General features: G+C 36.8%; 1 protein-coding gene across 1 annotated transcript in view; it reads left to right on the forward strand.

The window, feature by feature from the left end:
• The window catches only part of LOC592075 (circularly permutated Ras protein 1), a 32,653-nt gene that overhangs the window by 19,575 nt on the left and 652 nt on the right, over positions 1 to 12,426 (forward strand). Inside the window, 9 exon segments of the mRNA XM_030993761.1 lie at positions 542 to 666; positions 1,764 to 1,870; positions 2,584 to 2,696; positions 3,502 to 3,549; positions 4,047 to 4,208; positions 7,193 to 7,316; positions 8,057 to 8,156; positions 10,398 to 10,427; positions 11,612 to 11,692. Of these exon segments, the coding sequence (XP_030849621.1) occupies positions 542 to 666; positions 1,764 to 1,870; positions 2,584 to 2,696; positions 3,502 to 3,549; positions 4,047 to 4,208; positions 7,193 to 7,316; positions 8,057 to 8,156; positions 10,398 to 10,427; positions 11,612 to 11,692 (890 nt within the window).

A 12,426-nucleotide genomic window follows, 5' to 3' on the forward strand; every position in this document is an offset into this window, starting at 1 on the left:
TTTCAGTAGCTTATAATATTTATTGTGAATTGTTGTTGATAAGAAATTTTATGAAACAGGACCCTGGCTATACATGTACATGTACATGTACCAATTAGTTTGTACTGCTATTTTGAACCTGTATCAGTATTTAACATTTAGAATGAAGTATTGATAGAACAAATACAATGTACTCTTGAGCCATTTCAATCTTTTTTGTATAAAGTACTACAGTTTAAATATGCTTGCATACATTTAAAATAGCAGCTAAAGGATGAAACAGATTGAGTTTACGAAAGACTTTAAAAATACATTAAAATAAAATACATTGAAAATTGGTTTGATAAAGTACAATAATATGCACAATAATATACAAGATAGGAACAATATTGTACAAAAAAATAAACAAGGAAATGGAAAAGGATGGGGAAATAAAAAGGATAGAAAAGGTAATGCTTGAAATAGATGAAGAAGTATGATCTGTGTGTGTGTGTGTAATTGGGTTTTGACAGACGTGTATCAAGCAGATATGATTATTAATCAATGTATTAATATGTCATAGTCTTGATGTGTATGTTATTTTATTTGTTGGTTCTTTCCAGTGTATGTGTTTCAGTGCTAACGCTAGAAGGAGAGGACTGTAGGGCTATTGAGCTTGGGAGTGTAGCGGACAAGACAAGAGGACAGGTAGGTTGATATTTCATTCAGCTTAAAGGTATTATATCCCATTTGTAGCCAACATCAAATTCTGTAGAACTTTGCAGGAATTATGAATATGTCATGTATGTCCTATCTGTGAAATTTAAACGTTAGCAGTGTCCTCATAATCAAATTATGCAAGGAAACCCGTTTACCTTCTAGACTTCATTGTAAGACACTATTGAGTGAGTGAGTGACTTTTCTTTTTTCTTTGGTAATAACATACATAAAATTAGCTGTAAAGGGTACATGAGCTTTGTCTACATCAATAATCCACTTCTTGTAAAGGCCAAAATTAAACTGATTGAATCTTTTCGCATCACAAAACGTACAACCATTCGGTACAAGGGTCTGGAAATCAGACTATTACTAAAAGGATTGCAATCACTTAAGTCGATTAGACAACTAATGCTTGTTATTTCCCACTTAAAGACATTTTCAAGCCCTTTCGTTTTGAGGGAAGTTCTTAATTAGTATTATCTTTCAAATGCTGTTGGACCTTAACCTTTTCATTTTTTTGGCCTGCAATTGGGACGTAGTACCTTTAAGGGAAATCTAGCCTTGATAGCAAACTAGTCTAGAGTAAAGCAGAAAATCAGAGAAGAAGACAGGTGAAAGTTTGAATGAAATCAGACAAAAAAAATGAAAAGGTTATTAATTTTAGGAAAATTGTAATCACTATAGGTTCCAAGGGTCATACAAATTTTAATGATGAACATCTTCAAAATGGTATCTCAAGCTTTCCAGTGGGTGAAAAAGCCTAATCGAGTAACAGTAACATTGGCGCATTTAATCTGTAAGGGTTGGATGGATTCCACAAAATTTCATATTCATATTGAGTTACTCTATTTACGTGCCAAATTTCAATGTATTTTGTTGCTCCATGGCGAGAAAAGAGGGGGAGGGGGGGGGGGGGGGGGGGGGGAGGTTTAACCCATCCCCTCCCTCCAACTGTGAGATGAGCTATATGACCCGGCCTTTTATAGGGGTCAACATTCAACACTGGCTAGCATTGGTTATTAGGATATTGCACAAGAATTACAAAAAAAATCATGTCATGGTCCCATGTACTGTATTCCACGCAGGTGAGCATCGTTCAACCCAATGATCTCAACCAGCAGTTTGCAGACATTCTAGCTGACCCAGTCCTAGCAACCAATGTTTCAGCTAAGATGGTCCTCCACAAAGGCCTGTAAGTATCTCCTTTTCCTAAAATAATTATTTTACAAAAAAACAAATCATATACATGAGTTTAAAGGGATAGTTGAGTTCTTGTTTAAGACTGCAAATACCTTCAAAATGCATGGTTGGTTATTGCTCTTATTCCTATTTATGACATTTCTAGTGCTCTTTTAGGGCCTAAAATTGCTATTAAGGTAAATTTAGACCCCAAATGTGTGAAATTTTGGTTTATATACAATCATTCCAACTCAGCTTCACTTTCAAAAATATACGGTGACCGTTAATTAATTAATTAAAAATAAAGTGGCCGGCAGTTGTAAGTATTATAACTAACACAAAAAAGCAAACAAATAGCCAACATTGGTAATGGCTGGTATAAAACATATATGGCGCTATCTCATTTTTTCAAAGGCTGGTTCAAAATTATCGAATATTTGTGGGGCCCCACAAATATTAGAAATCTTTATATTTATGGAGATTCAGCCGTCTCTGACCCGAATTTAATCAAACAAAGATGATTTTGTCATTTAAATTGTATATTCTTTCAAATTTGACACTCAGTTTTGCATTATCTCACACAAAAATATTTTGTGTAGCGCCCTCTGCAACAAAACTCAACTACCGGTATCCCTTTAAGATCGTGGTCTTAATGCGAGATATAGAAGGACACACACAAAATCTTCAAACCTGACTGAATTTTGTCTTTAATTATTATTCCATCAGGTTTTTGAAGGATGGTGAGAGCGACAACCCAGAAAGCCAAGCAACCCATAACGTTGGGCTTGTGACAGCCGACTCAGAGACTACTTTTGAGTTTGGAGTGAGGAGAAAAGAAGGTAAGTTGAAATGCTGGAAATCAAATCGACTCGTCTACCTCGACATGACTTAAAGAACCAGACTAGGTGTAAATAGTCAAATTTGACTGAACGCCACAAATACAACCAACAACAAAATTGAAATCTGTTTAGGAGTGTACACATATAGTGGATTTCTCCAGATTTACATGTAACCTGTAATAGTAGGACTTTCCTCCCCTCCCCCAGCTAAGCTTTTGATAACTTCACAAAATTGAGAAGTTATGGATTTTGTGCCTGCCTCATCCACCCTCCCCCCCCCCCCCCATGAAATGGTGAAAAGGAAAAAGAAAATTTAATTTTAAAAAAGAAATAGAAAGAGAGAGAGGAAGAGAAAGGAGGAGAGAATGGTTAACATAAAAGAAAATAATTTGACCCCCCCCCCCTCTCCTCACCTATTAAAACGGCCTCATTTTCTGACATTTGAGCCATCTAACATTTCCTGTGCCCCCCTCCCCCTCCCCCCCCCCCAACCTGCCCCTTTAATGTAGCACTCCTTAAGTGGCTTGGGTTGTTTATCGACATTTGAGCCATCTAACATTTCCTGTGCCCCCCTCCCCCTCCCCCCCCCCCCCCAACCTGCCCCTTTAATGTAGCACTCTTTAAGTGGCTTGGGTTGTTTATCGAAACCTTTGTAAGTCTAAATTCTTGGACATCCCATAGAATCACACATTTCTATGGGATGTCCACGAACTTAGATTCATGATGGTTTTTTGTATGACCTCAGGACCCATAGGCTAGGCTACTGTCATTGATAATTAATGTCTTGTTTCATTTGTTTAAACAGTGTTATATGACAACTTTGGTGGAACTACAGTTGTGGAGAGAGTGGAAGGTAAGTTGCTGTTTGAAATACCAATCTTCTTCTTCTTCTTCCTGTGTTAAAGGCATTGTTTAACAATGTTAAATCTGAGATGCATGGCCCTACTCTGTGATATGGTGTAATATTGAAGCCCTAAAAAAAAATGTCTTTTAAAATGATCATGAAGTGCCTCAAAAAAGTAAAAATCTTTGAGTGACCGGTTTTACCATAATCATTTTCGCCAATAGACTATAAATAAAAAACATTAGGAAAGATTTGACTGTACAGGTGCAGACACCTCAAATGATACTTACTGGTAGTAATAATGAGTAATTAAATTAACAAGTCCGTAACTACAAAATTAACTATAAAGGGAAAAAAGGGGGATGCCAACAGAGACGAGAATGGGACAAGACAAAGATAGGAGAACACTTTCATAATACAAAGAGTAGACAATGCGAGGAATCAGGAGTACAGAAAATAATTATAATTTACTACTTTACGCACCTCATTTTGTTTGGTCCCCTCAGAAGAGCCGATCTACGAGAGCGTGGCCCAGACCATGATTGAAGGTCTAGAGAAGCTGCCGTTCCAGGTCCAGATCCGCTACACAGGCCGTGACGGTCTGGACTACCAGAGGATCCTAACCATGGATAGGCCTGTCACCAAGGATAGGAAGTTTGCTGAACAAAGTGAGCGCTCAATGTCATTTAATCCTCTTCTTAATTCAAAATATTGATAATTGGGTGTGTAAATTTGTTTTTTACAGACGTGTATATCAGCACTCAAAATACACGGGGGCGGTGGGCGATTCGCCCCCGTGAGCTACATAATCGCCAGGTTGCTCACGGGGGCGATTGCAAAATTAAAAATCGCCCCCGTGGAATTATAAGATAAAGATTATCTTTTCTGTTATAACTTTTACACAATATTGAGTTTCAATTTTCAAATCTTAAACCAATGAAATGGAACTTAGATTAGCGTGCAAGATTTCTCGTTTCATGCATGAATAGGCCTATTATTATTATCAATTCAGCTCGTAGTGCAGTGCCACCGTCAGCAGTGGTTATAAGCCTACTGCGCCGTTAGTAACGGTACGTGTGCACGCTGCCGCGCCATGTCTGCTGGAGCTGGAGGCGATCGCGCAAGGGCAGAAACATGGTGATGGAGAAGTTTTTCGTTGTGAAAGCGTAAACCCGCTGAAATCTGATGATTTCAAATGACCAGCAAATGATGAACCTCGACCAGTAAATCAATATTAGGGACTTTTAGATTTGCACGATGAGAACGTGGACTGCAACGTGTAACCTCCTTTTAAGGCACTGCCAGTGCTTAAAAGGACGTCACATGTGACTGCCAGTGCCTTAAAAGGACGTAACACGTCCACGTCCACGCAAATCTAAAAGTCCCTATTGAGAAGAAGAGGAAGACCAAGATGTCGTGGAATGATATGGTAACATGGGCAGATCTACGGGGGGGGGGGGGGGGGGGGGGGGGGGGGGGGGTTAGGGGGTTTAACCCCCTAACCCCCCCGCCCCCTTGGGCTGCCAAGTGAAAATGTGATATTAAAGCTGGGGGGATGCTGGAGAGGAGGACTACTAATCTACTTTATTTTTTTCAAGGGGGGGGGGGGGTGAAGCGCCGTTTTAGCATGACTTTCTTTTTAACTCTTACTTATACCTATCTCAGATAACCCTAAGTTTTTGGTTGCTGCTTTATATGTAGTTGATAATACATGATTAAAATAAAGGCAGAGAGAGAGAGAGAGAGAGAGAACCACCATCATTTTGCAATGGTTCAGGGTTTGTGTAATGTACATTTGAAACCATTTCTTAGCGTCTCAACCCTAAAAAAATAGCAAAACTATTTTTGAGGAAAAGCATTGTACTGAACTGAATAAAGAATAATAGCTTTATATTGGATCATACTAATACTGATACGGGCTAAAGACAATGTGGTATTTGTATAGAGGTATTCCAAAATGACATTCTGATAATCAACATTTGTTCTGGTATCATATGTATACAACTGATGTATACACATAATACAACTGATCTTTATGATTTCTTAACATGACATAGCTTCTTCTCCCCCTGCAAACAAAAAAGAAAACAAGGTTATTTAATAAAAGGATCATGCGACAAATAATCATTGTGATTCAAATTGATGCAAGGATTTGTTTGAATAAGCAATGCTTTTCACCAGAATCTTCTTTGTAAAAACAACTTTTACAAATCACAGCCATGCAAATCTGCCACTGTGTTGTAAGATCACTTTCAGATTAGGAGAAGTGTATTCTTTAATGAGTATTTTACATTGAATGGAACGTCTCAAGTCAGTAAGCAAGGCTGAGATTTGTAAAAGTTGTTTTACAAAGAAGATTCGGGTGAATAGCAGTGCTTATTCAAACAAATATTCACATCAATTTGAATCACAATCATTATTTGTCGCTTAATCCCTTTTAATGACCTTGTTTTCTTTCTCGTTTGCAAGGGGAGAAGAAGATATGTCACGTTAAAGACATCATAAAGATCAGTGTTGTATGCGTATATATTATATACACAGGCCCCGCGGAACGTTTATCAAAGTGGGGGGCTAAAGTATTTACGATCAGGTAGAGGGTAGCGAGCGTAAATTGGTGTGGGGGGGGGGGGTTCAGGGGTTTTAGGCATTTAATTACGGTCAAAGAAGCACAAATATTTTGATGCTGCATGTGTGTCACTGGCAGGTCAGGGGGGGGGGGCGTTTTTTATTTTATTTCGTAAGGTAAAATTTACGTTACTATCCTATTTTTTTTACCAGTTTGGGAGGCTAGGGGGGGGGGGGGCGGGCCGGTAGAATCGGCCTGTGTATTCGCGCCTCTCCAAAATAGCACACACACTAAATCGCCTCGCCTCTACGCGGGTCAGTAAAGAAAGAATGAATGTCAGTAACAGCTATGTAGCTTGTAAATTTGGAAGAGGGAAATGCTGATTAAAATGATAATGATGAAATAGCAAAAAATTGAGGAGTATCATAGGTACCAATTCAATGGATATTTGTATAAAAAAGAGCCCCCATCAGTACTAAAAGAGCCCCCATGAGAAGGCTCACGGGGGCTCTTTTTGGGGGGAAGAGCCCCCATGGACAAAAAATTAATTTGAGCCCTGGTGTATATGTATATTAATATGTCGATCAGATATGATTATTTACATATGGGGACTGAGCTTTAATGTTACCATCCAAAAAACGTGACTTGATTTCGAACTGGTTTTGTCTGAGTGATTTTGTAAGCGAAAATAGAGAGCTAACCAAGTGAACATATGGCTAGACCAACTCACATCTCCCTTTATCAATTGATATTATTGACGATAACAAATCATAATAACAAAGTTTTTTGTCTGGTAAGAAATTTAAGGATGAGAAGTTTACTGAACAGAGTAATTAAGCTCTCAAAATCCTTTTATTATCTTTCTATGGGGCTCTGTTTGTCCTTTAATTGGCAACATTGATTATTGACTTTGCGTTTAATGATACAAAGTAGAAAAGGAATTTTGAAGAAAAGAGTATTCCCTCAAATCTTCTTCAATCATTTAATTTTGGGCTGCTGCTAATCTTCTAATTGGCAACATTGTAATAATACCAAATAAATTAATTAATGAAGTAATAAACAAATGTTCATTTATCTATGACTTAGATGCTAATGTTGGTGTGATTGGAGCCCATGCGGCTCAGTCTGCGGCCAAGCTGGCCGTAGAGGGCGCCTACGCCGAGGCACAGATTAACGCCATCATCACCCAGAAGCTTGTACAGAGATGCACGTGAGTGATAAGGATTATAATGATTTGACTAGACTTGATTTGATTTGATGTGAACTTGACTGAAAAATTACCTTAAACAATTATTAGCACCTTTCAGGACCAACTTTTGATGTTAATGATATTTGAGTAGAACTACCACTTTTAGATTTGAAATGTTATGAGTAAATAGGATTGTAATGATTTGACTTTACTTTATAAACTTGACTGAAAAAGGATTTTAAGCAATTATTAGTAACATACGAGAGGACCATTTTTATATTCTCTGCAAAATGTGGATGTTTATCATATGTAAGCACTATTAAATTTGAAATGTTGTGAGTGAATAGGATTATCATGATTGGACTTGACTAGACTTGATGTAATCTTGACGGAAAAATTTGGCTGAAATATGACATTAAAAAAATTATTAGCACTATACAAGAAGACCATCCTTATGTTCTCTTCAAACTCTTGATGTTATCATATATATATCAAAGCACTATTAAATTTGAAATGTGCTTTAAAAAAAGTGAATATAATTATAGTGATTTGATTTGACTTGACTTAAACTTGACTGAAAAAATACATTTAAAACATTAATAGCAACATTGATGATATTATATTTAAGCAGAAGTACTACTATTGAATTTAAAATGTTGCTAGGGCATAGGATTATAATGACTTTATTTGACTTAAAAATTACATTGACAATTAATTATTATAATTCTACTTAAATTGTAAATTGTATTTTTTGTTGCTAGGCAACCAGAGGAAGGTCAAGAGCCGGAGCAGGAGGGCATCTATCAAACGTTCTTAGCCAACATGGCTCCCATCAATTCTGAAATTACCCGTGCTCATCAGGTAAGAATTAGCTTCTTAATTAGTTGAGAATTTCCTAAAAGTCTGAACTATTCAGATGTGCCTCTTCAAATAGACACCAATTATTACCTAAATACTCCCCAGGGAGCGGAGCATGTGCACTATAATATGCGGGTTAGTAATTGAATCCAATGACAGAGGCAATAATAATTGCAAGGTAAAGCGCATAGAAACGTAGTATTAAGCGCAATAAAAATGTGACCATTATTATTATTCTCATCTTTCACTTTTACATAGTTCAAGACACATCAAATTGAGAGACTTTAGTGCTTTAATTTTTTATTTTAGTTTTTCTTATTCTGGAATGGCTTAATATATTGCAACAGGAATGAACAACAACACTGATATTACATGTAGCTCTCTCTGCTCACGTCACATGTAATTAATATTGTTGAATGTATTTTTTACGAGAATTGGAAAATAATAAAATCAATGAAATTAAAGAATGAAAAGAAGGCTCTGTGCTGCTTGGAGCCAATTTGGATCACTGATGTTCTATTCAGAGCCCTCAAATATACTGTAAACCAAAAAGACATTCATTACATGACCAGTTTGCAAATGGCACTGTTCACTTTATATCGCTTCTTGACATGTTACATCACCCCACTTGTAAAAAATGGGAGAATATTTGCATTTTACAAATGTATCTTAATGATACTGACATAAATTTTGAGTTTGGACAAGTTCACATATGCATATATACTCATTTTGATATTTTTTTTTTTTAACACCACAAACTGCTTTTTGAATAACACAGCTTTATTTGTTTATTAAACAAATTGTGCGGGTTTGTTCAATGTTTTGTAATCTATTTCTCTATAGATTAATATTTTAATCTCATTTTTATGCCTCCGCCACCGAAGGTGGTGCCGGAGGCATCATGTTTTCGGGTTGTCCGTCCGTACGTCCGTCCGTACGTCCGTCCGTACGTCCGTCCGTCCGTCCCGTTTGACCGTTATCACAATATCTCAAGAACCATTTAAGATTTAAACTTAAGACTCGGGAATAGTATTTATCACCATAGGAAGACGATCTGATTAGATTTTGGAGTACGTAGGTCAAAGGTCACAGGTCACAGAGGTCAACTTATGAAATTCCTTGTATTGAGTTTGTTAGCGCGATATCTCAAGAACCATTTGAGATTTAAACTTCAACCTTAAGGATAGTATGTATCACCATAGGAAGACGATCTGATTAGATTTTGGAGCACGTATGTCAAAGGTCAAGGGTCACAGAGGTCAACTTATGAAATTCCATACATTGAGATTGTTATCATGATATCTCAAGAACCACTGGAGATTTAAACTTCAAACTTAGTGATAGTGTGTATCACTATAGGAAAAAAATCTGATTAGATTTTGGAGCACGTATGTCAAAGGTCAAGGGTCACAGAGGTCAACTTATGAAACTCCATACATTGAGATTGTTATCATGATATCTCAAGAACCACTGGAGATTTAAACTTCAAACTTAGTGATAGTGTGTATCACTATAGGAAAACAATCTGATCAGATTTTGGAGCACGTAGGTCAAAGGTCAAGGGTCACAGAGGTCAACTTATGAAATTCCATACATTGAGATTGTTATCATGATATCTCAAGAACCATTTGAGATTTAAACTGCAAACTTAAGGATAGTATGTATCACCATAGGAAGACGATCTGATTAGATTTTGGAGCACGTAGGTCAAAGGTCAAGGGTCACAGAGGTCAACTTATGAAATTCTATACATTGAGATCGTTATTGCGATATCTCAAGAACCACTGGAGAATTTTCACTTCAAACTTAATGATAGTATGTATCACCATATCATAATATCTCAAGAACCACTGGAGATTTAAACTTCAAACTTAATGATAGTGTGTATCACCATAGGAAGACAATCTGATTAGATTTTGGAGCCCGTAGGTCAAAGGTCAAGGGTCACAGAGGTCAACTTACGAAATGCCATACATTGAGATTGTTATGATATCTCAAGAACCACTGGAGATTTAAACTCCAAACTTGTTTAAATTGCTCTATGGCGGAGGCATCATTTTCGACTGCGCGCAGTCAAAATTCCATCTAGTTTCTTATATGATTGCATTTGAGCGTTTTTAAGAGTGTACAGTGTCCTATTGTAATCATATATTTCTTTTAACCTTTTTTCCTTTAACAATTTTTTTTCCTGCATGACCTTTGGCCTATTAACCTTTTGACCTCGTGAACTGTTGACCTCAACAGCAAGAGTGGGATGCTGGTGAATACATGGAGGTAACTAACAACATGCTATAACGTTTTTTTTAAATAATTTTTAATATGCTGTAATCTAATTTGAATAATGTGAGGACAAAGGCCTACTAATGATAATGATAGTCTTGCGTTTTTCAATTTATTAGTAAGTTTTCTTAGAACATTATATGCACATTCATCTACGAATATGTATGCAATTGAAATCTGGTTATTCTCATCTGTAACTGTAGCAAATATACTGCTGAATTATTGCATATATATTTAACCCATCTTTTGAACAAACCTTTAAAATTCCTTGTCCTTCTTTTGAATGATGTTGAGACATTTTGAATTGCTAGGGAAAATATGAGCTTTGTTTCATTTAAGATATGTTGTCTCATCTCTTAGAATAATTTGTAAAAAGTTAAATTTGAATAAGTTTTGCATTTCTTTTTATACACTTCTAAAAAACTACTGGGGTAATGATGGTTTGTTTGTTTTATTTGACCGCTGAGAAAGCATGTGTATGCTTGTAAGTGAGCAACCAGTTTAATCAATTTAAGACCTCTCCAAGAGTCATGGTAATGAGGATTAAAGCCTTACCAAAGGCCAGTATCGCATTGACTTGGTTTTGAACCCAGGATTTTCCAGTTACGAGACCAATGCTCTACCATCGAGCCATCATACCTCCTCTTACTGTATAACTGTTACTGCAAATAGACCGGTTTACTACCATGTTCAAATTGTATGCATATTTTGTAAACAAAGGTTGTTCTTGACACCTTAAAAGCTTGCCCAAGGCTTGTCCGACGTAGCAACAATTAATGTACGCAGAAGTTGCAGACTGGATTCTGACCATTGTAGTTCCTTAACTCTTAAGCTGCTAATCCCTATTGTGCCATGTTAATTTAGGGTAGGTTCAATTAGCGGGTGTAATTATGCACGAAAATGTGTACGTGGCATGCGAGCGAATGAGAGTTTATGTGTGCATGGAAAGCCACCAGAAACCCAATTATGTGAGCGCATGCACAGAACAGTGTTCTTGGCACGATAAGAGTTAATAATTGATAACAGTTTAATGGAATAACTCATGTTACTAGATAGTCCCCGGGAGAGAAACATCCATGAATTTGAATATGTTAGTCAACCGGTATTGGGATAAATCAAACATGAAATGAAGTTTAAATGACAAATGATATTTCATTCTTTGTTTGTTTTAATAATAGCTTGAAACAAGGAGCGAGGAAGAGAGCGATGAGGACGAGGTTCCCTTGGTAACCAAGAACAAGAAGAAGATGAGCAAGAAGGTGAATAATAAGTTGCATTGTAGGTCATAAGGTCACAGGGGCAAAGGTCACCTGATAGTAAAAAGGATGTCAATGTCCATACTTTATCATTAGGTCACAGAGTCTAAGGTCACCTGATAGTAAAAAAGGATTATAAAGTCACTACCACGCATACATTGTGGCATGGGTTTGGCAAATGGGGGGGGGGGGGGACATCTGTTATGGGGAGGGGAGGGCACCATTCTTACAAGGTATATAAAATTTAATAAGGCCCTCAAGTAGGGGGGGGGGGACAGGGCCAAGAAACAATGTATTAGGCGCGTTATAAATGTGATCTATTATTATTTTTATTAGGTGTGGGCAGGGGTCTCCTTGTATGTATTCTCTTCTCTTTCTCTTTCTTTCTCTCTCTTTCTATATCTTTCTCTCTCTTTCTCTCTTATTTCTGTCTCTGTCTTTCTTTGCCGATCAATTAGGGAGTATATATCCCCCCCCCCCCCATCGCTCCTCAAATCTAAGCTACTGCTTGTAGAGATGGTTGATCAAGGGATACATTAATAAAGAATCAAATGTTTTTTAATATTGTGAATCACTTTAACTTCTCATAGATGCCAAAGCTCACCAAGTCAACGATACATTTTAATTATTATCTTGGATACATAGAATAGTATAGCTTAAGTATATACCTGTATTCAATAATTATTCATATATATATATATATATATATATATATATATATATATACATTTGTTAAG

Source organism: Strongylocentrotus purpuratus, unplaced genomic scaffold (genome assembly GCF_000002235.5).
Source record: "Strongylocentrotus purpuratus isolate Spur 01 unplaced genomic scaffold, Spur_5.0 spur5_contig_850, whole genome shotgun sequence".
Taxonomy (NCBI): Eukaryota; Metazoa; Echinodermata; class Echinoidea; order Camarodonta; family Strongylocentrotidae; genus Strongylocentrotus; species Strongylocentrotus purpuratus.